Source organism: Prionailurus viverrinus, chromosome A2, assembly GCF_022837055.1.
Source record: "Prionailurus viverrinus isolate Anna chromosome A2, UM_Priviv_1.0, whole genome shotgun sequence".
Taxonomy (NCBI): Eukaryota; Metazoa; Chordata; class Mammalia; order Carnivora; family Felidae; genus Prionailurus; species Prionailurus viverrinus.
The window spans coordinates 14,795,942-14,821,347 of record NC_062562.1 but is presented as its reverse complement, the minus strand read 5'-3'; the positions used below and the strand labels follow the sequence as shown (position 1 = coordinate 14,821,347).

General features: G+C 49.2%; 1 protein-coding gene across 4 annotated transcripts in view; it reads right to left on the bottom strand.

The window, feature by feature from the left end:
* The window catches only part of LIMD1 (LIM domain containing 1), a 94,522-nt gene that overhangs the window by 6,155 nt on the left and 62,961 nt on the right, over positions 1–25,406 (bottom strand). For 3 of the 4 annotated variants that reach the window (XM_047851024.1, XM_047851026.1, XM_047851025.1), the window contains 4 exons: positions 7,947–8,014; positions 6,217–6,279; positions 752–882; positions 115–166 (listed from right to left, as the gene is read on the bottom strand). In XM_047851024.1, coding sequence (XP_047706980.1) covers positions 115–166; positions 752–882; positions 6,217–6,279; positions 7,947–8,014 — 314 coding nt within the window. Of the gene's footprint in view, positions 1–114; positions 167–751; positions 883–6,216; positions 6,280–7,946; positions 8,015–25,406 lie in introns of those variants that run through there. The other variant, XR_007150521.1, reaches the window with a different exon arrangement.

Below are 25,406 nucleotides of genomic sequence, written 5' to 3'. Positions count from 1 at the left end.
CCCCAGAGGGACTTTCTAGAAGGTAGAAGGACAGGACACAGATCTCTGTAAGCGACCCGAGGGACGTATTCATGTCAGGGAGCCGCCAGGAGCAGGTGTGAGAGAGCGCCTTACCTCGGGTGGAAGGATGGGAAGCCCACAGGCTGCACACTTGGGGGCCAGCACCCTGCCGAGAGAAGCGCAGAAGCAGTAAAGGGAGTGTTGTGCTGTCTCTGGGAGGCAAGACCCCGGAGCCTTCCTCAGGGCCGGCCTCCCACCCATCGCTCGTCAAGCGAGCCCCTCCAGCCCTCGCATCGAGGCAGCCCGGCTCATTCTCTGGGGGGTGTTTCAGTCGTGCCGCGGGATCGCTCCCCCGGCGGCAACAAGCATACCCGGACCCTCTCCCCACAACCTACTAGGGATGGAGACGGCCCTCTTGGCTTCCCTCCGGGTGCCCGGCACAGGCCCAGGCAGATCGAGGGTGGCGGCGCCCAGCGCCGAATCGCTGCCTTTGGAAGTTAAAGCTGGAGCCACCGGGCCTGACAGATGCCTCCCGAGCCTCGAGGGGATCTGATCACAGGGCTTTGGGGCTCTGTGTTTTCCAGTAAGCGTGGTTCTGTAACCACCTCCTGTCTGCACCGGCATCAGCCGACCTCCCGACTGTGGACTAAGGTACAGGCCTGCGGAGGCGCCCCGGCGGGTGTCCGTCCCTCACTCCGTGAGATCGGCGTGGCCCGCACGCGCGGCCCCTCTCCGCCCCACCCCTCCTCACTTGTGGTAATCTCGGACGCAGTAGATCTTGTTCTCGGAGTCCACGGTGAAGGGCACCCCGTCCAGGCACTCGTTGCAGATGACGCAGCGGAAGCAGCCGGGGTGGTAGGACTTCCCGAGGGCCTGCAGGATCTGGGGGCAGAAGGCGAGAGAGGCCAGGGCTCGGCGGGGATTTTGGAGAAGGCGTGCACGGCGGGAAGGAGAGGAACGCGTCAGGCCGGGGTGGGGGACGCAGGCGCAATCACGCTGCACGGCACACGCCCATCCCAGAGTCACTTGGATCAAGGTCAAGAGATGGCAGGGCGGGGAAGGCAAATCTAGGTAAATGCATCCACCGGAGGAAGTCAGACAGGATCCTTCTCCTGCGCATAACCCTCCAGGGGAGAATTCAGGGGGCTCTTCCGCAGTTCTCTGCAGGAAAGGATGCGAAGCAGGGCCACGGAGGGCTCCATCCCGAGCCCCTTCGCGTCTGCCTCCCAGGTGCCCCTTCTAAGCGGCTTTCACTACGCAGCGGGATAATCCGCGAACTGTGACTCGACCACGGATTACTTCAGATCCAAGCCTGAGCAAAGCCTCTTTGGTTGCTCTTGTTTTTAAACCCGACACGGAGAGAAGGCTCCACAAGCCTTAGTGCCATTTGATCTGGTTGCGATGCCTGGAGAGGTAAGAGGCAGTCCTGGAACCAGGACAGAGCCGACACAAGGTAGGGGAGAGAAGAGATGTGAAGAACACCCGTGGTGAGGTCAGCCGGTGAGCAAATTACCTCCCGGCGGAACTGCCTGCCTCCAAGCCCGTTGCTGGGTGACGTAATACAGCTTTCCTATCAAGTCAGCGCATCTCATGGCGAGGTCCCTGGACCCGCAGTATCCACACCCTCCGGGAACGTGTCAAAAAATGTCCATTCCCAGGCCCCAGCCCGGCTCTCCAGAATCAGAAGTTCTAGGGTAAACCCTGGCACGTAGTGTGTTCGTACCATGATTCCAATGCGTGTGAAAGTCTGAGAGCCACTGGTCTGCGTTCCAACAAGTCTGGGTTTTTCTATAATTTGCAGCTGAAAGCATTTTCACCGACTCAACAGGAAGATTCACTTCTGTGATCACCCGTGCCACGAAACGTAGCACGAACAGCTGAACTACGGGGTCAACACCCGCAAGGATGTCGCTAAAATGCCCGGGTGCGAGGAACGCACAGACAGTTAGCAGCGCCCCGGAGGGGTGGCCACACAGAATGCTTTCAACTAGGCAGCAGGAAGGGGGCTTGCGACTGAGGAAAACCTTGTTGGTGCATGTGACACCTGCAGGAAGGGTGTGCTCCAGAGCCCGATGCTTCCCCCGCCAAGGCCAACGCCACACCTCGCACGCCGCAGCCAAGGGGGCGAGCTGGGGGCTTCGTGTGCTCTGAAGGCTCAGCTTTCCAGCTTCCTTCCTCATTCCCTCCGGTGTGGCACTAACCTTCGGGGCCCCTTTCAATCTGCAGGAAGCTGCCAAAGTGGGAAGAACCACCAGCCGGGCTTCCAAAGTCCATTTGGCAATCCGGACCTTGGAATGCATTCTGCTCCCAGGCTAATGCTGTCTTGGCAGAAGGGACCCTTAAATTAACTTAACCCACAATGTGCCTAAAGTGCACTCTGACTCACTGTGATCTTTTGTTTTACTGTGGGAAAATGCCTAGTTTCAGCCTGCAGGCTAGGAGTATTCCACTCTACTAAGGGGGCAGGTGAGGGGCACAGATGGTTTATACAAAGAATTGGACAACTGACTGGTTCTCTTGGAGAACCAAGAATGGTTTTGAAGGGATCTTTCTCTGCATTGTAAAAACTCTTGGCAACAGTGAAGGGTTCTGGTTTAATTTTTTTTAACTGTTTATATATTTTTGAGAGAGAGAGAGACAGAGCACGAGCAGGGAGGGGCAGAGAGGGAGGGAGACACCGAATCGGAAGCAGGCTCCAGGCTCTGAGCCATCAGCACAGAGCCCGATGCGGGGCTCGAAGTCACGAACTGCGAGATCATGACCTGAGCCGAAGTCGGACGCTCAACCGACTGAGCCACCCAGGCACGCCTGAAGGGTTCTGGTTTTAAAAGAGGGGGTCACTACCAGGCAGGCATTTGCCAAAAGTTTCCAAGTCCTAGAGAAGACCGGCAAGGGCCCAGGTCCAACTTTGCATTATCCTCGTGTGGTAGAGATGGTTCCAAAGCTTCGTTCTTTCCCTTCCTGTATGCAAGGCTGGCCCTCACTTCAAGGAGTGGAAGAGGACAGGGGCGCCTGGGTGGCTCAGTCGGTGAAGCATCCGACTTCAACTCAGGTCATGATCTCACCGTTCCCGACTTTGAGCCCCACGTCAGGCTCTGTGCTGACAGCTTGGAGCCTGGAACCTATTTCAGATTCTGTCTCTCTTTCTCTCTCTCTGCCCCTCCCCTGCTCACACTCTGTCTCTCTCTCAAAAATAAAATAAATGTTAAAAAATTTTTGAAGAGGGGTGCCTGGGAGGCTCAGTCGGTGAAGTGTCCCACTCTTGGTTTCTGCTCAGGTCACGATCTCGAGGTTCGTGGGTTCAAGCTCCCACATTGTCTGTGCTGACGGCCTGCTTGGGATTCTCTCTTTCTTCTCTCTCTGCCCCTCCCCTGTTCTCTCCCTCCCCCTCTCTTAAAATAAATAAATAAACTTAAAAAGAAAAAAAAAGTGGAGGAGATCTTCCCATCTCGTGAATTGAGACTGGCCTTGTGATGTTCTTTGATTAACAGAATGAGGAAGAAATGATGTTCAGAAATTTCTGAGCTGAGGACTTAAGAAGCCTGACAGCTTCCCTTCCTCTCTCTAGAAGGGAAGTTGTCCAGGCTAGACTACTGAATGAGGTCAGCAGCCTTGGAGAGAAAAGGCCTGGAGGGGAGAGGCCATCTCTGGCACTCAACTGTGACACCAGCTGAACGCAGCTGAGTGAGTGACCCCAGCCGACGCCACACGGAGCAGAAGAATCATCCCGCTGAGCCCTGACTTAATTCCGTGAATCACGATAAATAAATCACTGGAGTTTAAAAAAAATTTTTAATGTTTATTTTTGAGAGAGAGCGTGCGTGGGAGCGGGGGAGAGGCAGAGAGAGAGGGAGACACAGAATCCGAAGCAGGCTCCAGGCTCTGAGCTGTCAGCACAGAGCCCCCTGCGGGGCTCAAACCCATAAACCATGAGATCATGACCTGAGCTGAAGTCAACACTTAACCAACTGAGCCACCCAAGCGCCCCAAATCACTGTTGTTTGAAACCACCGCATCATGGGGTGGTTTACTATGTAGCAATAGGTAAATGAGGTGCTCTGAGGCCCAAAGAAGGCTTAGGATACCCAGAAGTAAGAATAGGGTATAATCGCATTCATAACTTTGGACACTGTTGACCTCGTATGTGGAAGGTTTGTTAGAAGGACTCGAAAATCAAGGACAAATTCTCCTAACGAAATAGATCCCTATGGAGACTGGCTGGCATCCGTGGAAGGTAGGGGTGAGGGTGTGGGCTCCCGCCTGCCTCCCCTGGGGAAGTGGGTGGAGAGCCATGCTCCCCAGGGAGGTCTTGGCTACTAACGAGGACCCAGCTCTCACAGGGGCTGAGCTCCACTGTCGTGTGCCAGACCCGGGACAACGGTAGGCTTCTCCTCGTGAACAGGGAGGGCTCAGTTCACCTCTGTGTTACACATGTTAGCACAGAGCCAGCAGAAATGAGTGCTTGTGTCCAACAATACGCCCAAGAGTGTTCACAGTAGCTTTATTCATAAATAGCCTTCAAACTGGAAACCATCCAAATCCCCATCGGCTGGATAATAGGCCCCCAAACTGCTGTCTCCATACAATGGGAGTCTATCTAGCAATGAAAATAAATGAACTACGGACACAGGCAACAACATGCGTGAACCTCAAAAACATTTTCTTTTTTTTTTTTTAAGTGTATTTATTTATTTTGAGAGAGTGAGGGCGCAGGTATGTGTGCACAAGTGAGGGAGGGGCAGAGAGAGAGAGAGAGAGAGAGAGAGAGAGAGAGCGAGAACGCGCGCGCGCACACGAGAGAGAGAATCCCAAGCAGGCTCCACACTGTCAGTGCAGAGCCCAATGCGGGGCTCAAACTCAAACCATGAGATCGCGACCTGAGCTGAAATCGAGAGTCAGATGCTCAACCGACTGAGCCACCCAGGCTCCTGCCCCCCTCCCCACGCTCAAAAACATTTTCTAAGGGAGAAAACGCAGACCCAAAGGACTCGGTACTGTATGATTCCATTTATATGAAGTTCCAGGACCAGCAAAACGAATCTGGAGCGAGAGAGGGGACCTTTGGAGGAGGGGGTCTGGACTGGGAGGAAGACAAGAAGGAACTTTCTGGGGTGTGCGATGTGGGAAACATCCGTATTTTGACCTGGGTGGTGGTTACACAGGTATATGCACATGTAAAACTTCATTCACCTGTACGCTTAAAACATACACCCTTTATTCCGTGAGCTGTTTCTCAACAAAAAGGTAAAAGGAAAAAACAGCAATGATGAGCAATTCCCTTCTCCAAAATGGGATGAATGGGTCAGCTTAGAGAGAGATTGAATTCTTTCCAACTAAAAGAAGATTGTAGGGCTGCCCGGGTGGCTTAAGTGGTTGAGTGTCTGACTCTTGATTCCGCCTCAGATCATGATACCAGGGTCTTGGGATCGAGCCCAGCATCGGGCTCCACGGAGCCTGCTTAAGATTCTCTCTCTCTTGCTCAAATAAAAAAAAAATGTTTTAAATCAAAGAAACTTTAAAAAGAATATCGTACAATGATTTTCTTCGACCAGTGCGTTAAAGACATTCTTAAGGCCTGATCTCCGGTGCTGGACAATTTGATCCCTCGGACAGACTAAGTATTCTGTGTTTGTTAACCTCACAACCTTACCCAATAAGGAGACCAGGAAAGAAAAACCGTCCCCGCCGGAGAGATAAACGCACTGAGGCCCAAGACAAGCTCAGAGAGCCAGCTGCTTCTTGCTCTGCTGTCTCAGAACTAAAGACGGCCGCCCCTGTCCCCCAAACTCATCTTAGGAACGGACGGAGCCAGGCAGACCGTGGGGGACCAAGAACCGTGTTTACCCGACTTTCTGTACCCAACTCCGAGGTAGATGACGTCTGGCATCTGGCGTCTCACCCGGGACACCACGAGGACCACAGAAAACGAGAGGGAGGCTGGTGTGATCCCAACAGCCCAGAGGAGAGAACATCATCAGAAACACAGCATTGTGGGGACTACACGGATAAGGATGCGGAGGCCGCTCAAAGCCAACAACGGGGTTTCTCCTAGGACAAGCAGACCTGTGTCACACAGGGTCTTTTCTTAATAAAACCAGATGCGACCACAAACAAGGGTAGGAAACACAGTTCTCAACTACCGATTTCTTCTTTTCTGTGACCGCCTCCCCCCTCCCCCCGCTGCCATAATCTCGCTTGGTGACCCGACTCACTCACCATATCCATGATCAGATGTCCACAAAGGAAACACCTGTCGGCAGATTGCTGGAACCCGGAGTACTGCGGAGGAGAAAGAGAGCAAAGGTAAACCCGTCAGGGCACAGATGGCCCGGCCACTTGCCCGCCAGTCACGAGGACGACACCTTCGCAGAGAGATGTGTCCCTCTAGGCCGGAATCTCTCATTTCTCAGAACACAGGTTGTGGGATGTGGATTGTGGGATGAATCATGAAATATCCTGTGCCACAGAGCCATTGCTCACACTGATGCCACTCGCCCTGACAACAGCTGCGTCTGGGCACCCACGACATGCCAGGCTCTGTCTCTAGGCCAGTGGTTCTCAAAGAGGGGTCCCCCGGAATCACCTGGGAACTTGTGAGAAATGCACATTTGGGCTCCATCCCGGACCTACTGACTGGGAAACTCTGGGGTGGGACCCGGTGATCCGCGTGTTCACAAAGCCTTGCAGGGGACTCTGACGCAGGCTTAAGCCTGACACCAGCACTCTAGTCCTTAAACCCATTTTTTTATGTTTTTAATGTTTTATTTATTTTTGAGAAGGACAGAGAGACAGAGACTGAATGTGAGTGGAGGAGGGGCAGAGAGAGGGAGACACAGAATCCGAAGCGGGCTCCAGGCTCCGAGCTGTCAGCACAGGGCCCGACGCGGGGCTCGAACTCACGAGCCGCGAGATCGTGACCTGAGCCGAAGTCGAACACTTAACTGGCTGAGCCACCCAGGCGCCCCTTCAAGACAATTCTTAAAACAAGGTATGTACCGTACTATTTCTCAGATGGAAACAAGGGAAGCTCAGAGAGGGTAAGCGACCTGCACAAGGTCACACAGCCTATTAGGGGTAAGGATACGATTCAAATTCAAGTCTGGCTCTGGTTAGCCAATGCCTTCAGTTTCAAAGAAACACGGTAAAGACTCTCTACCTTACTTTACCAAAACACACAGGCACACACAACTACAAACAGTGGAACGGGAGAGACACCAGGTAGGCTCTGGACCACAGACAGCTTCTGCACAGGCTTCGAGCCCTGGAGACGTGGGGCCTGGGCGGGCTGGCTTGACACACAGGTAGCGTGGCTGAGCCACACTGGCTTTGGGAAGCTAAGCGGGGCCCAGGGAGGCCGCGGTGGCACAAGGGTCAATGCTTGGCCACGTTGTGGGAGAGGTGGGAAGGAGGAGGGGCCGAGGACGAACCTAGGACACAGATCTCAGGGATGAGGACCCAAGGCAACCTGGTGTTTCTGCTTCAGACAAGTGGCTATGGAAAGGCTGGGGTGGCCGGCAGGTGCTGGCCGGGCTGGAGCTCGGGTCTGGGAGTCCCTGGCCCGTGGGTGGACTTCTGAAGCGTGACAGAGGCCGGATGCCCGCAGACAGGGTTCAAGGTAACGCAGGCCCGAACCCCAGGGCACAGGTTTAAGAGAGAGCGGTGGGAGAGGTGGAAATGAGCAGAGCACAGGAGGACAGGCCAAGCGAGCCTGAGTCCCTCCCAAGCACAAAGCTCTGGGGTCTGTCCTCTGCTTCGGGGACAAGCACCACCCCGGGCATCCTCAGAAGGAAAGTCGGGACCCCCTTTCTCCGGCAGCGCTCCGCTCTCCACCAGCACAGGAAACCCCGGAGAGAAACCACACTGTTGTACCCGGCCTGGGCCTCCCCACAGTCTCCCCCTGACTCCGGTCCCGACTCAGGGCAGGGCAAGTCCGGGGACGAACTCACCAGGAAGTCCTCCTCGCAAAACACTTTGCCGTTGACAAAATAAAAGGCTTTTCCTCTCAGCTTCCGGCCTGAGGAGAAAACGCAAAGGCGGCGTAAGAAGAAAATGTTGATACGAGGTGAAAAAAGGAGGAACAAAGGTAAAATGTTTTTAAGCAGAAACAAATGTGCAAAACTAATGTCAACTGTCAATAACGGTCCGTGATTGCTGAAAGCTGCCGGTGGCCGTGGCGATGGGCAGGCTGGGGCCGGGAGACCAGGCCCCTGGCGGGTGCCGTGTGGCAGGGGACCCCAGCACTGCCTTGGGACTCATCCCACACCCTCTTCCCCCACTGCCACTCTGCTGAGAAGGAAACCAGTGAGACATTTGGCGACAGGACGACAGAGGTGCACGCAGTGGGGGTACGGGCTATAGTCCGTTGGGGAGCCGTTTCCCACAGGTATTTGGGACGTTATCTTTGACAGGTTCTCCAGGGGACATTGGCAATGACAACCTATCAGGAAAGTCCTGTAAATTGGTCACTTTTTTTTTTTTTTAACGTTTACATATTTTTGAGTTAGAGAAAGTACGAGCGGGGGAGGGGCAGAGAGCCCGACGCGGGCCTCGAACTCACGAACCACGAGATCATGACTGGAGCTGAAGTTGGATGTTTAACCGACGGAGCCGCCCAGGCGCCCCAACAGCTCAACTTTATTCTCCTTACTTTCGTGTATCTTTTCAAATCTTTTCAACCACGGAAAATACACATTGTTGGACGGATAATGACTTTTCCTGTTTCCTCCCGATCTAAATGGGGCAAAAAGGAGTGGGAAAAATACAAAGCACCCTGGGCTCCTTGGATGTCGCTTTATAGTTTCCGTAAAGCTAGGACGCTGACAAGAACAGCATACTTTATCAATTCCGTTGACCCCTTATGAAAAAATACAGGGTCACATGTTCAAGGTGAAGCAGGAGTGTCTTTACGGGAGACCCTGGGGCTGTGACCCAGCAAGCAGCATTCTCAGATCTGAGAATACTGCCAGGGCCAGTGGCATTGAAACACGTGGAAGTTTCAAAAACTGAATGAAGTCTACACTGGTGAAATGACGCCCCTTGGAGCCAGGGTCCACAACGTGAAAGCAAAGTCATCAACGTCACAAACACTGACAGTGCTTGAGACAGAGACGTGACCTTGACAAACTACTGAGTGCCTCACCTGGGACTCCCAGAGCAAGCAAAGAGCACCAGGTGACGGAGAAAAGCCTGGTGATGTCGACCTGTTGGAGCTTATAGAGGACTTGGGGAGTATCAGTGCAGAGGCAAAGTCACAAAAAAGGAAATGCATTTAACTACAAAAGCAAAAAAACCTCCAGATGGATTACAGACCTCAGCGTAAAAAAGGAAAAGTATCGTAAGAAAACGCGGGGCGCCTGGGTGGCTCAGTTGGTTAAGTGTCCAACTTCGGCTCAAGTCATGATCTCACAGTCCGTGGGTTCGAGCCCTGCGTCGGGCTCTGTGCTGACAGCTCGAAGCCTGGAGCCTGCTTCGGATTCTGTCTCCCTCACTCTGCCTCTCCCCCGCTTATGTTCTGTCTCTGTCTCTCAAATACAAATAAACATTGAAAAAAAAATTTTTTTAAAGAACTTTTTAATGCTCTGAATTTTAATGCTGCACTTCTTGGGGATATAATGTAGTTTCAACTGAGCCTCATATGAGGAGGGTTTACCAACTGGTCTAACGGAAGGCAATGAATGCTTTCGTTGAAGAGAGAAAAGGAAAGCCCGGCTGGAAGCCAGAAGATGGCTACAATACACGTAACAAGGCACTAGCATCTAAAACATAAAGAACACCAACCCACCAAGACAATCCAATGGAAAAAATGAGCAGAGAAGAAGCAGCGAAGGTGCAGAGAAGAGAAAATCTGTTAAACTCTAGGCAGTAACTATTTTAAAAGATGTTCAAGCCCACCAGCAATCAGGATATGCAAATTAAAACCATGAGATGCTATCTCATTCCCAGATGGGCTAAAATCACTAAGCCTGACAGTACTGAGTCTTTTTTTTTTTTAAATGTTTATTTATTTTTGAAGGAGAGAGAGACAGAGCATGAGCAGGGGAGGGGCAGAGAGAGAGGGAGACACAGAATCCGAAGCAGGCTCCGGGCTCCGAGCCATCAGCCCAGAGCCCGACGCGAGGCTCAATCTCACGAGCCGCGAGATCATGACCTGAGCCGAAGTCTGACGCTCAACTGACTGAGCCACCCAGGTGCCCCCTGAGTCTTTTTTTTTTTTAATGTTTGTTTATTTTGAGAGAGAGCACGCACGTGCATACGAGTGGGGGAGGGGCAGAGAGAGAGAGAGAGAGACAGAGAAAATCCTAAGCAGGCTCTGCACCATCAGCGCAGAGCCAGATGCAGGGTTCGAACCCACAAACCACAAGATCATGACCTGAGCGGAGATCAAGAGTCGGACGCTTAACTGACCCAGGCGCCCCTGACAGTACAGAGTCTTGATGAAGGTGTGGGGACAACAGAAAGCCTTTCACGCTGCTGGTGGGAGTGCCAATTGGCATGAGCCCTTTGGCAAAAATTTGGCAAGAGCCCATATCGCTGAAAATCCACGTTACCCGCCACATACTCCTAAGGACGCCCCTCGAGAAGATGTCCCAAGGGACACATACAGTTGTTCACTACAGCACTGCAGTGAAAACCTAGACAGCCAGCAGCATCCATCCACATCCCCGTCCACCCGTATAGAAAAACTGATAAAACACATTGAGGAAGAGGGGCACGTGGGTGGCTCGGTCGGTTAAGTGTCTGACTTCGGCTCAGGTCATGATCTCGCAGTTCATGGGTTCAAGCCCCGCGTCAGGGTCTGTGCTGACAGCTCGGAGCCCGGAGCCTGCTTCGGATTCTGTGTCTCCCTCTCTCTCTGCCCATGACCCGCTCTGTCTTCCTCTCTCTCAAAAATAAGTGAACATTAAAAAAAAAAATACACTGTGGAAGTTATAGTCAATGGATGCAACACCACACGGCAGTCAAAATGAATGAACTAGATTTGTATACATCACTATGCATCGAACTAAACACACCGCTGTGCAAACAAGGCAGATTGCTCAACGACGCATGAACATGATATACATACAAGTTAAAGCATGAACACACATTTGCACCCACAAACTAGTACTGTGGACCCTTTACGATATTGATAGGTGTGATAACAGAAGACAAACTGGAACCGGAAGGATCCACACGCTCCATTCTTGACAGCAGCTGCCCTGGGGGAGGGGGAAATGGAATACAGGAAGAGGAGTCAGGACGATTCCAATTCATCTGTAATATCCTACTTCCTTTATAAGAAATAAGCCAAAACGACAACACAGAAATGTCCGTGCATTCTGGATGGTAGGTAAATATAAGTTATTTCCTACTGTAGTTTTGAAACTGTATACAAACACACACACACACACACACACACACACACACACACACACACACACCTTCTTTAGGTGAAATACTATAAGCCAAAAGGCAAATGACAAACCAGAGAAAACATCTGCATAGTCGGACACAAAACAACTCACTCCATGGGGCCCCTGGGTGGCTCCGTCGGTTGAGCGTCTGACTTCAGCTCAGGTCATGATCTCACAGCTCGTGAGTTCGAGCCCCGCGTCAGGCTCTGTGCTGACAGCTCGGAGCCTGAAGCCTGCTTCCGAATCTGTGTCTCCCTCTCTCTCCGCCCCTCCCCCACATGTGGTTTGTCTCTCACCGTCTCTCAAAAATAAAGGAACCTAATTTAAAAAAAATTTTTAAAAAACTCACTCCAATATGCAAATAACCCAATTAAGAGTCCAATATAAAAACAAACAAACAAATAAAAAAGACAAAGAATGGGAAAGAGAGATTGAATGAACAACAAATAGAAAATCTTTAACTTCTCTCGTGATTAAAAAATGTTTGCAAATTCAAAGACTATACCACACTTTGGGACACCTGGGCAGCTTAGTCGGTTAAGCGTCTGACTTCGGCTCAGGTCATGACCTCTTGGTCCATGAGTTCAAGCCCTGCACCAGGCTCTGTGCGGACAGCTCAGAATCTGGAGCCTGTTTCGGATTCTGTGTCTCCCTTTCTCTCTGCCCCTCCCCTGCCCATGCTCTGTCTCTCTCTCTCTCAAAAATAAATAAACATTAAAAAATTTCTTAAAAAGAGAAAAAGAATATACAATGCTTTGTCTGTCAGACTGGCAAAGGTTAAAAATACTGCTCAGCGTTTGTAATGACACTGAAGACACTCTCCACCCTGTGAGTGACAGGAGAAATAGAACAAGCTTTTAAAAGAAAGTTTGGTTATTAAATATCAGTGTAACTTAGAAAAGCTCCAATTATTTTGACTCAAAAAATTCTACTGCAGGAATCTATCCTAAGGAAATAATCAGAACTGGACTGTTGAAAGGACCTTCGTCTCAACATTACTTAAAACAGCGTAAAAAAATGAACATCAAGCAAATATCTAATTCCTATTAAATAAATTATAGCATCTATACTATTATGGGGCCATAAACGAAGATTGTTTTCAAAAACGGACTTGATGACACAGACAGTTAAAATACATTAGAAGGGGGTATAGGGGTGCCTGGGTGGCTCAGTTGTTCATCTGACTTCAGCTCCGGTCATAATCTTACGGTTTGTGGGTTCGAGCCCCACATCAGGCTCTGTGCTGACAGCTCAGAGCCTGGAGCCTGCTTCGGATTTTGTGTCTCTCTCTCTGTCTGCTTCTCCCCCACTCATACTCTCTGTCTCTCTCTCTCAGAAATAAACATTAAAAATTTTTTTAAATAAATAAATAAAAGGGGGTATAAAAGCGTGTTTGTGCGTGTGTATACAGATATGGATACACAGGCTCACACACCTATATGATGGCAAAGTTACATGTGTTCATACACGTCCGATGTATACCAGATGTTCACAGTCATTGTCTCTGGGTATAGAAAATGGGTGATCTTTAGTTTTTTTCCTACAATGACTATATATCAATTTTCATAGCCTGAAACAAATTGTAGTGGGGTGAGGGAGTGTGAAAAGAGCAATGGGACATACGCTAGAAGGCCACAATGCAAGTCTCTGGTTCTCCAAACCTTTTCTCCTGTCCTTCCCTCAAGCTAGTTACCCTCACTTCTAGAAGGTTCTAGAACCTTCCCAAGTGTTTCCTGACTCTGCGAAACTAGGGTAATAAGAATGAGCACTTACAGCTAAGTGATTTCAGGGTTCACTAACAGAATCCCCTTTATAGCCACGGAAGTTCATTTTAATCATTTTACTTACTTATAACTTTCCCCTCTATGGGAACATTCTAGAGAATTCAAAGTTTTACAAAGGAAAATGATAACCAACTAGAGCATCCCCTCTCCACTCTTTGTCCCCACTAGGCACCTGGGTGAGAGCCTCCAGTCCCTCCCTGGCAACCAAGGCGACAAGGACACAAAGAGCCCACCACAAAGAGCCCAAAGAGCCACCCGAGGAAGACGATGCCCACACTGTCTGACCACAAGTAAAGTCCAAGTCCAGCCCGGTGAGCGGGGCTCCCTTGTTTTGCTGCCCCTGGATTCTGAGAGGAAAAGAGCGGAAGCTGCAGCTTCCAACGCGGCCACTGAAGAGAGCAGTGGACCATCTGGAAACAGCACAGGACTTCCTAGACAGAGATGAGGCCTCTGGTCCAATGCTGAGAACACTGAGCTCTGATTCCAGGAATAGGGTCCAGGAAGTTCTAAGGAGCCTGAGCTGGGAATTAACTTTTTGTGTTAATAGAGGGCATGTTACCTCTGTTCCAAAATCATAGAGGAAGATTATTAAACACGCCAGAGCACTGAGCGCTCTAGTGGTCTAAGAAGCGCAAATCAAACGAGAGCTTTTCCACTTATAACATCAACAAAGATTTTTTCAGATGACCGCAGTCATTTATGACTGCTGGCCCTGCGTATTTCTGTAAGCTACTTAATGAGCATGTAAAATGATAAACTGCCCCCCCCCCCCGGGGGAGGCAACTCTAAAATGTTTCTCTCTGACTCACTGTGGCTGTCTGGGACTTCGCTTCAGGAAAGGATCAGAAATGTGGATAAATATTTACTTAGGTCCAAATTGGAAACCTGAGGAGAAATGACTATATAAAACAGTACCTCTAAATGATGCAATATTATGTCTCATTTAAAATACCATTCAATGGGGCGCCTGGGTGGCTCAGTCGGTTGAGCGGCCGACTTCAGCTCAGGTCATGATCTCGCGGTCCGTGAGTTGGAGCCCCGCGTCGGGCTCTGTGCGGACAGCTCGGAGCCTGGATCCTGTTTCGGATTCTGTGTCTCCCTCTCTCTGACCCTCCCCCGTTCATGCTCTGTCTCTCCCTGTCTCAAAAATAAATAAACGTTAAAAAAAAAATTAAAAAAATAAAATAAAATAAAATTACCGTTCAAATAACTGCTATAGTGATGCTGCAAATGCTTTCACTATACAAGGTTACTCAAAATACCAGACAGAGACAGCACAAGCAGGGGAGGGGCAGAGAGACAGAGAATCCCAAGCAGGCTCTGTGCTGCCAGCACAGGGCCAGATGTGGGGCTCAAACCCACAAACTGTGGGACCATGACCTGAGCCGAAACCAAGAGTTGGTGGTTCAGTGGACTGAGCCACCCAGGCGCCCCCGCGTGTGCTTTCAAGAGGATAATTATTTAAAAGTGTCTAGTAAATGCAGCACTGGTATGTTGCATTAAGGGGAATTTCTCTTACTGCTTTAGACATTTCAACATTTGAAAAGTTTTTTCTAGTATCAGGGACACCAGTAGATGGTATTAGAATTTCACTGTTTGCTTTTATACGCTCTTAAAGCATGTTTCTCTGGAATTCTGTATTCAGGAATTTGAAAAACAATACTGTAATTGTTGAAAGAAACCCCTGAAGTAATAACATGAAAAGTAAGAAAGCAAGATCTAAAAACTGTGTATTTTGGGGCGCCTGGGTGGCGCAGTCGGTTAAGCGTCCGACTTCAGCCAGGTCACGATCTCGCGGTCCGGGAGTTCGAGCCCCGCGTCAGGCTCTGGGCTGATGGCTCGGAGCCTGGAGCCTGTTTCCGATTCTGTGTCTCCCTCTCTCTCTGCCCCTCCCCCGTTCATGCTCTGTCTCTCTCTGTCCCAAAAAAAAAAAATAAATAAATAAATAAAAACTGCGTATTTCAACTACGTAAAGAAGAAATTCAAAGAAGAAAAAAAAAAAGACTGGAAAAAAAAAAAATCTGCCCAAGACCAATAGTGCCTCTGGTGGACATACGGGTAACTGCATGGTTGCGGGGAGGAGGAAGGTATTTGCTAATTGTTTGCTTCTTTAGACTCTCCTGTGCTTCCCCAAACTTTTAAGAATGAGCGGGTAGGACTTTAATCATCCTTTACAAAACTGCCCAGCTGGCTAGACAAATACTGTGGCTGCCAATCCCCAGAGCTGAGAAGTCCTGTGTCCAGACCCCAGGGGCCAAAGGAAGGGCTTAAAGGCTACATCTGATTTTCCTTTATTCCAAAATAATAGTAGTAGTAGTAATAATAATCATAATACATAATAAAATATATATTATAATACAATACATTATAATATAGACATATATAATATATTATATTGTTAATATGTAATGTATTATATTATTAATATACACTAACATTAATATATATCAATTATATATTAACATATATTATATAATATATTGTTAATATAATAATAATTATATATCAATTATGTTATTAATAATACATAATTTATATTATTATTATTGAGGGGGCACCTGGGTGGCTCAGTCAGTTAAGCATCAAAGTGTCTGACTCTTTTTTTTTTTAAATTTTTTTTTTTTAATTTTTTTTTTCAACGTTTATTTATTTTTGGGACAGAGAGAGACAGAGCATGAACGGGGGAGGGGCAGAGAGAGAGGGAGACACAGAATCGGAAACAGGCTCCAGGTTCCGAGCCATCAGCTCAGAGCCTGACGCGGGGCTCGAACTCCCGGACCGCGAGATCGTGACCTGGCTGAAGTCGGACGCTTAACCGACTGCACCACCCAGGCGCCCCTAAGTGTCTGACTCTTGATTTCTTCTCTGGTCACGGTCTCATGGTTTGGGAGAGCTTGAACCCCACGTCGGGCTCTGTGCTGACAGCACAGAGCCTGCTTGGGATTCTCTCTCTCTCTCTTTCTCTCTCTCTCAAAATCAACTTTAAAAAACAATCTTAAAATAACTGAGGGCTCCCCACGGGAAAACGGTGGGCGTGCTCTGAAGGACTCAAACTCCACTTTCTAGCTCAGTCTTAAAAGACCATCTAAGTTCAGAAACTGCGTCCCACACCACATTTGGTAGTATTTTATCAGTAGGAGAAAACACAAACAAACCTAACATCTGTTGATCGCCTTCTGGGTTTCAAGTACCGTATTTAGAACTTTCCTATATTAACAAGTTTAAGAAACGTTAACATTGCCACATGTCACGGCATCATCACCCCCCTTTCTGTCCTTGTCCTACCATGTGCCTTCTATGGAGAAGTGCACGACCGCCCCCTGCAGGCTGCAGCAAGCATGGAAGGCATTTGCGCAGAATGAGGCAAAAATAACACTCCCGCGTCAGTATCATGGAGCAGGGCACATACACAGGAATTAATTATCCTTGGGAATCGCTGGAAATGACACCCAGGACCACTCCCAACTTCCTGGGTTTCCTTTTTTTTAACGTTTATTATTTTGAGAGAGAGAGAGAGAGAGAGAGAGCGAGAGAGAGAGGGCATGCGCACATGCACAAGCAGGGGAGGGGCAGAGAGAGAGGAGGAGAGAAAATCCCAAGCAGGCTCCAAGCTAACAGCACGGAGCCAGATGTGGGGCTTGAACTCACGAACTGTGAGATCATGACCTGAGCCGAAACCAAGAGTCGGACGCTTAACTGACTAAGCCACCCAGGCGCCCCTCCTTTTCTCTTCATAAAAATGTGGTACAGGACCACCTGGGTGGCGTAGTCAGTTAAGCGTCCAACTTCAGTTCAGGCCATGATCTCACGGTTCATGAGTTCAAGCCCCGGGTTGGGCTCTGTGCTGACAGCTCAGAGCCTGGAGCCTGCTTCGGATTCTGTGTCTCCCTCTCTCTCTGCCCTTCCCCCACTCATGTTCTCTCTCTCTCTCTCTCTCTCTCTCTCTCTCTCTCTGTCTCAAAAATAAGCATTAAAAAAAAACCCTTATATTAAAGCACTTTCTATGTACTGGGCACTTTACATTGTATCTCACTTCATTGGCTTGACAATTCTATAAAAGTCCCTTGTGACGGCCCTCCTGAGGCTGTAATGTGTTTGGTGACTGGCTCCCATCTTCCAGTGCAGGCACAATGAGGGGAAGGTGGGGCCAGGCAGGGAAAGTATTCTTGAGGCTGGTTCACTCCAGATCTGGCCAATGACACAGACACCAACTAACCTGAGAATTCCTGGAATCCCTCACCGTCCTCAAAATTCCATTGAGGTGCCGGATCCGGAACCCACGGACGTACACGCTGGGAGCAGCCAACCACCACTAGGTGGCACCAAACCACAGCCAGCACCAGCACAGGCGGGACAGCACAGCGCACGGACTCCAGGCTGGCTCGTGGAGGCAGCCAGCTGGCTCGGGTCATTGTCGCGCACTCATCTGCAACAACGTGACCTGTACTTGACGCAGTTTAACGCCACCTACCCTGTTCATGCAACAGCCAAGTCAGTCAGGCAAACACCTACTGTGGCTACAAGGAGGTAGGAGAGATGGGACTTGAACGCGGCTCTCTGGAGCGAAGTCAGCAAGCACACTTCCCACCACACTAGGCCCTCTTTGTCCCCAAAGGAGTATCTCTCGGGGGGCCTGGGTGAGTCTTGATTTAGGCTCAGGTCATGATCTTACGGTTCGTGAGTTCGAGCCCCACGAGTGCCGTGGTCACACCTCAGAGCCTGCCTGGGATCCTCCTTCTCCCGCTCTCTGCCCCTCCCCTATGTGCACGCTCTCTCTCTCTCTCTCAAAAATAAGTAAATGTTTAAAAAAAATTTAAAAAGTGGGGCACCTGCGTGGCTCAGATCATGATCTCATAGTCTGTGGGTTCAAGCCCCGCGTCGGGCTCCGTGCTGATAGGTCAGAGCCTGGAACCTGCTTTGGATTCTGTGTTTCCCTCGCTGTCTGTCCCCCCCACCCCCCACTCATTCTGTCTCTCTCTCTCTCAAAAATAAATGAATTTTTTTAAATTAAATCAATCAAACAAACAAACCCAAAGGAGTATCTGTCAACTAGGCAGGGGAAAGGCGGATCTCCTGGCCTTCCCGACCAAACCTCCTCCTCACTCCACTGCCCTCCATGGGGACGAGCTCCGCGGTCCTCACTCACTTCCTACAGCGGCACCCGCCTAGAGGCGCGACACCAGGGAGCCGGCCGTGGCTGTGTCAGTGCTCATACAGAGGCCAAAACAGAAGGGTCGAGGGGCTTAGTTCCATGCTTCAGAACCACCTGCTGAGCCCCATCCCCGGAGACTCTGACGTAGCAGGTCTGGGAGGGGCCTGAGAACGTGCCCCTTCCCACGTGATGCTGCAGGCGCTGGTCCGCGGACCACACTTTGAGAACCGCTCCGATAGGGGCTGCCCCGGGCTGCTCTCTGAACCAGCATTCCCGTTTAACGTGATTCCTCCTGGTCAAACACCTAGTCACGTGCACACCAAAACCATACCAAATAAACAGTCTTCCCAGAGCTCTGGAAGAGTCATAGTTGCTATTTATTTTTCCATCACAACAACAGTTTACAAAATATTGACAAACAAGTGTACAAACTCGTCAAAAAGCCACCTCCTACGGACAGCAAGTGGCTATTTTATATTTGCCTTCAGGGTCCCCTTCAGCTGAAAAGAGAAAAATGTGGATGAAGCCAGCGTAGCTGTGACAACAGTTACAGGTGTCGCAAAGAGAGGGCGGCCGTCTGACCTGACAAATAAAACCTAACGTTCTCCTTTCCTTCTAGAAATAGAAACGGCTTGTCTACTCTGGAAAAGGAATTGGCCCTTAGCTGGAAGACTTCATCACAAATTTCAGTGTCCAAAATACCTTCCCGAAGAAAAGTAAAAATGCAAGGTTTTCCGGACAATGAGAGGAGTTCCCTGCAGAAAGGAAGTACACATCAGCAACGGTTTAGATTCCGTTTTTATTGTAAAAATTAGCAACTGTTTAGATTTTATTTTTATCGTGCTGTCCCAAGACGGTCACTTCTACCAGCTTGGTCGCCTTGGTCCCCAGCCCTAGGTGGCCATTCCTATGTAAATCTAAGTTAACTAAAAATAAAATAACACTTAACATTCAGTTCAAGGACTTGAACGAGAACATTTCAAGTAGCCAGTGGCCACTTGTGACCAGGGCAGCTAGGGAACATTTTTGCTTTATCGCACAAAATTCTCCCCGATCTGCCTCTTCAAACAGCTTCGTCCAGAACAGGTTAGCCCTTAATGAACTCCTAATACCAACCAAGTGAAAAGCCAATCAAATTGGTTCAGTGCAAATGAACCGATCAACCTGGATTTCCTAGGCTCGCGCAGCCTCAGGGGGCCGAGGAACCGGGCAGAAGGTGGAAAACAGAAAAGCACACAGGGGAGGGTCCTTGGCTTTGCTACTTTCCCAGAAACCAGAGGTTGGCCGGTCACCCGGCCCTGGGGGTTCCTTGGTAGAGAGTGCTGTGGAGAGGGAGAAAGCAGGGGGTTCGCAGTAGGGAGCCCAATGCGGTGCTTGCTCATACTAAGTGTTTAGCGGAAGTCACTGTTGCCAGGATCCCATCAAGACCTTCAGTTTCCTCACCGGAAACCTACATGAGCTAAAAATCTCATCCGCCCCCATCTCTCTCTGCCCAAACCCTCCGGTCGCCCCTTCTTTCTCAGTTTACCTGCGGTAAAGGGTCAGGTTTTTGTTTTGTTTTTCATTTCCATCTGTCAGACTTCTTTTCTTGGAAAATACAACAGTGTGGGACAATGAAACATCAAAGCCAAGCTCCAATCTACTCCGTCAAATTGTTGCAAACGTTTCTAAATGGTCACAATTTCTGCGCTTCCCGCCTTACTGACCACACTGTCACGCTACGAGTAGACCCGCTCCACAACCCAATTCTCTTCTCACTGGCTGCTCCCAAGTCTTTTTTTTTTTTCCTTACAGTTTTACAAACCCACCTCTCTTTTGTTTTCCATTCCTACTACTCCAGACAATGATCATCTGGATCAGAGAATGCTGTACAGAGAAAAAATCCTGGAGACCTGCAGAGGGTCTCCTTTGAGTATTCAGCAGGTCTTGGATCAGCACATGCCTGTGAAGAAACTAACCAAGCCCGGGGGAGAAAGTCACCCACAAGGGCCGAAAACAGTGCCTATTCCCACCAGCCAGAGTGAGAAAACTCGTAATCCGTGAGTACTGGGTATTGAGTGAAATGCTCAAGAAGGTTTTGTCCTGGAGCCCTCTGCTCCAGAAACATCGTTGTCTCCAAATAACTTATCTACATCCCTGAAAAGCTCAAGAAGATTCAAAGGAATACAAAAAACGTTTATCTAAAAGCTCAACAAACCCCTAGCATGGGAAACATACAAAAGACACCAAGAGACATCATGATCAAATTTCTCAAAATCAATGATAGAAAACTTAAAAGCAGACAGAGAAAGAAGATATGTTACCTATGGAGAAACAGAGATAAAGTGGACATCGGATTTCTGATGAAAACAATGAAACAATATCTTTATTTTATTTTTTTTCAATGTTTATTTACCTTTGAGAGAGAGACAGAGTGTGAGCCGGGGAGGAGCAGAGAGAGAGGGAGACACAGAATCTGAAGTAGGCTCCAGGCTCCGAGCTGTCAGCACAGAGCCCGATGTGAGGCTCAAACTCATGAACCATGAGATCATGACCTGAGCCGAAGTCGGCCGCTTAACCAACTGAGCACCTAGGTGCCTCATGGAACAATATCTTAAGAAATTAAAAAAAAAATTTTTTTAACGTTTATTTATTTTTGAGAGAGAGTGAGAGAGACAGAGCATGAGCAGGGGAGGGGCAGAAAGAGAGGGAGACACAGAACTCGAAGCAGGCTCCAGGCTCCGAGCTGCCATCACAGAGCCCGACGTGGGGCTCGAACTCACGGACCGTGAGATTATGACCTGAGCCGAAGTCGGCTGCTTAACCGACTGAGCCACCCAGGCGCCCCTGGAACAATATCTTTAAAGAAGTAGAAGAAAAAATTATCAACCTAGAATTCTCTAGCCCCAGAAAAAATGTTCTAGAAACTCAAAAATGAAATAAAGATGAATTCAGACATACAAAAGCTGAAAGGATTCATTACCAGCAGATCTGCACTGTTAAAAAAAAAAAAAAGTTGAAGGCCTTTAAGCAGAAGGAAAATGGTACCAGATGAAAATCTGGATCTAAATAAGAAATGAAAAAGACCAGAAATAGCAACAACTGCATGGATAAATGAGATTTTTTTCTTATTAGTTAAATCTCTTTCAAAGATAATTGACTAGAGCAATGGAAAAAAAACAATTGAGGGACCAGAAACTAACGCTTACTTTTAGGGTCAATTCATTTTGGACACATTTGCCAAGACAATCCAATGGAGAAAGAGTAGTCTTTTCTTTTTCTTTGTTTTTTCATGTTTATTTATTTTGAGAGAGAGAGAGCGCGAGGGTGGGCACACAAGTGGGGAGGGGCAGAGAGACAGAGGAGAGAGAGAACCCCACGCAGGCTGTGCACTGATCTCATGGAACTGTAAGATCATGACGTAAGCTGAAACCAAGAATCAGATGCTTAACCGACTGAGTCACCCCGATGTCCCAATAGTGGTCTCTTCAACAAACAATGCTGGGAACACTTCATATCCATGTGCAAAAGAATGAAGTGGAACCCCTACCTCAAACCATATAAAAACCAACTCAAAATAGATTAAAGACTTCAACTTAAGAGCTAAGACTATAACATTCAGAAGAAAATATGGGCATGAGTCTTCATGACCTTGGGTTGGGCACTGTTTTCTTACACAAAGCACCAAAAACGCAAGAAACAAAAGAAAAAAAATAGATAAATTAGACGGCATCAAAATTTAAAACTTTTGTGCTGCAAATAAGAACATCAAGAAAGGGAAATGATAGTGCATAGAAGGAGAGAAAATATTTACAAATCACATACTAGAGACTCATATGCAACACATATAAAATCTGTCAAAACTCAAAAATAAAGAGATTAAAAACCCAATGAAAAAATGGGTAAAGGATCTGAACAGACATTTCTCCAAATAAGACATGCAAATCAGTCCATGAAAAGATGCTCAACATCAGGGCACCTGGGTGGCTCAGTTGAGCGTCTGACTTGGGCTCAGGTCATGATCTCACGGTTTGTGAGTTCGAGCCCCGCACCAGCTCGCTGCTGTCAGCACAGAGCCTGCTTCAGATCCTCTGTCTCCCCCTCTCTGCCCCTCCTCTACCTGCACTCTCCCCAAAAATAAATGTTTTAAAGAAAGGTACTCAACATCATTAGTCAGGGAAACGCAAACCAAACCGCACTGAGATTCAACTTCACATTAGGATGGTTAAGAATCAAAGGGTCAGATAATCACAAGTGTTGGCAAGGATGTGGGGATACCGAAATCCTCACACACTGCTGGTAGGAATGGAAAATGCTGCAGCCACTTTGCGAAACAATTCCTCAAAAAATTAAACACAGGAGGACAGCACCTTGGAGAGCGGCATTCACCAAGGTGGGGATGAAAGGTGAGGGTGACGGGCACCGGAAGGGCGGGCGTGTTCCGTGGGGCCAGGAGGCTCTGCGGGATGGCGGGTGGAGGAGGCAGCGGTGAGACGGAAGACAGGCAAGGAGTCGGAGCTGGCTTAAGGAATGGGTTCAATGCTAAGCGAAGGAACTGGACTGTGCTGTTAAGGCAAGAAGTGGCGGAGGCCTCCGAGCCGGGGACTGGTCCCCACAAAGCTGTGCTCAAAGGCCGGCTGTGTGGATGGAGATGGCAGGCCAGCGAACAGGACCCAAGACAGTCGGGAGGGATCAGCAGGGATCCACATAAGAACCAGAAGGGTCTTCCCCAAATGGGGCCTCCCGGGACCCTGCTGGCATCGTTCAACCCAACAATGGTGGCTGTGCTGCTCTGCTTGGGCACAGCTGTCCCCACTGCCCTGATCACAGGGAAGCCTGCACCCTCTGCTCCAGCACCGCACCTGCCGGATTCCCAGGCCGGTCGGTGCCCTGGAGGTGCATCCGGTCCTTGAAAACCGGGCCACGGGACCACCACCCAGCCTTGGTGCCTTCTCCGAACAGAGTCCGGCAGCCACGTGGTGAGGGTTCTCCTCCCCTTTAAACTCAACGGGCAGGAAGGCTGCGCTGATTTTGACTCATCAAAGGCAACAGGATCTTATGCAGCACGCAGAACAATGAGGAAGAAGGCATAGGATGTATATACTTCTAAATGGAAAAAGCGGGGCAGCAGAGTGAACACAGGGAGACAGCAACGAGCTCGGGCACAGCTCTGCGGGCACGGCAGACGTGTTTTGGCCTTGTTTTGGTATTTGGCGATAGGTAACTTTCTTCTCCCGTATGTATTTTCTTTTTCCGTGTGACTATGTTACCTTTGCGATGTATAAAGTACGAAACATAATAAGCTTCACTGACCATCTCATATCCATAAGGGAATTAATAAGGTTTAGGAACGAGAGACTTTACCTGCACTGTGCGATATGGTAGCCACTGGCCACATGTGGCTATTTAAATTTAAAACTTCAATTAAAACAAAGTATGATGTAGGGGCGCCTGGGTGGCTCAGTGGGTTAAGCGTCCGACTTCAGCTCAGGTCATGATCTCAGGCTCCGGGAGTTCAAGCCCCGCGCTGGTGAAGCCTGCTTCAGATTCTGTGTCTCCCTCTCTCTCTGCCCCTCCCCGCCCCTTGCATCGGCCTCTCTCTCTCTCCCAAAAATAAATAAACATTAAAAAATGTTCTCAAGAGAAAACAAAATAAAATACGATATTCGATTCCTCAGTCACACTGGCCACATTTCAAGTGCTCAAAAGTCACGTGTGGCCATTGGCTGCCACAGTGGATGCTTCGAATCTAGAGTTCAGGAAATAGGGAGCTACAGGCCAAAGGAAGGTAAAGGGGGGTGGGTGGTGAGGCAAACACAGACACATTCCCAGGTGACTGTGGCAGATCCCCCAGGACGTCCATCATGCACATGCACACAGGCCTCGGAAGCAGGATCCGTGCAGGTGCAGTCAGGGGTCTGCATCGTACAGGAGCACAGAAGCCCCATGGATTCCATGATGGAGGCTGTGGGTGTAAAGAAATCGTCAGTGAGGGGACACAAAGGAGGGAGAAGGTAGGGAGGGAAGAGAAGACAATGCAGAGGAAATACGAAAGGGTCCTTATTAGCCAGGGGTCTGCAGAGGCATGGAACCTGGAGGGTATATGCATATGTGTGTGCATGCACGTGTATGCACGTGCCCATGTGTATATGTACAGACAGAAACAGAGAGATTTATTAAAAGGAATTGGTTCAGGGGTGTCTGGGTGGCTCGGTCGGTTAAGCATCCGACTTCGGCTCAGGTCATGATCTCGTGGTTCGTGAGTTTGATCCCCACATCGGGCTCTGTGCTGACAGCTCAGAGCCTGGAGCCTGCCTCGGATTCTGTGTCTCCCTCTCTCTCTGCCCCTTTCCTGCTCATGCTCTGTTTTGGTCTCTCTCTCTCTCTCTCTCTCAAATATAAATAAACATTTAAAAAATTAAAAAAAAAAAAAAAAGGAACTGGGTCACATGATTATGGAGGCTGACAAGGGCACCAAGATCAGCCATAGGCAAGCCACAGGCCCTGGAAGAGCTGATAGTGTCATTCCAGTCTGAAAGCAGGGAGAATGGATGTCCCTGCTCAAGGCAGTCAGGCACGAAGAAATCCCTGACTTGTGGGAAGGTCAGCTTTTCTGGTTCCGTGCGGGCCTTCAACTGATTGGGCAAGGACCACCCGTGTCAGGGGGAAAAAAAAAAATCTGTTTCACTCACTCGGCCTACCAATTGTTACTCTCCTCCAGAAACATCCTCACAGACATACTCAGAATAATGTTTGACCAAACGCCCGGGCACCTGTGACCCATTCCAGCCGACACACTGAATTCACCACCACGGGGCCAGGGTTGGGGACAGAAATTTAAGAGAATATTTGAGAGACAGAACATTTAAGAAAGCAAAGAACAGACACTCTTGGCAAGAGAGCCAGAGACCCAAGTAGCGTCTATGGTGCCAGAGTAAAGTTCAGACCTCCAAAAAAGACCTTATTCCCCAAACCCAGAATTCTGGCTCAGAGATGAGGCACCGGGTACAATGTCTTCATGCTAATTAGGGCGCGGTGCCCCCCCCACGTACCGGAACACCCACCCAAACCATGTGTGTGTGCTGTCACGCACCTGGA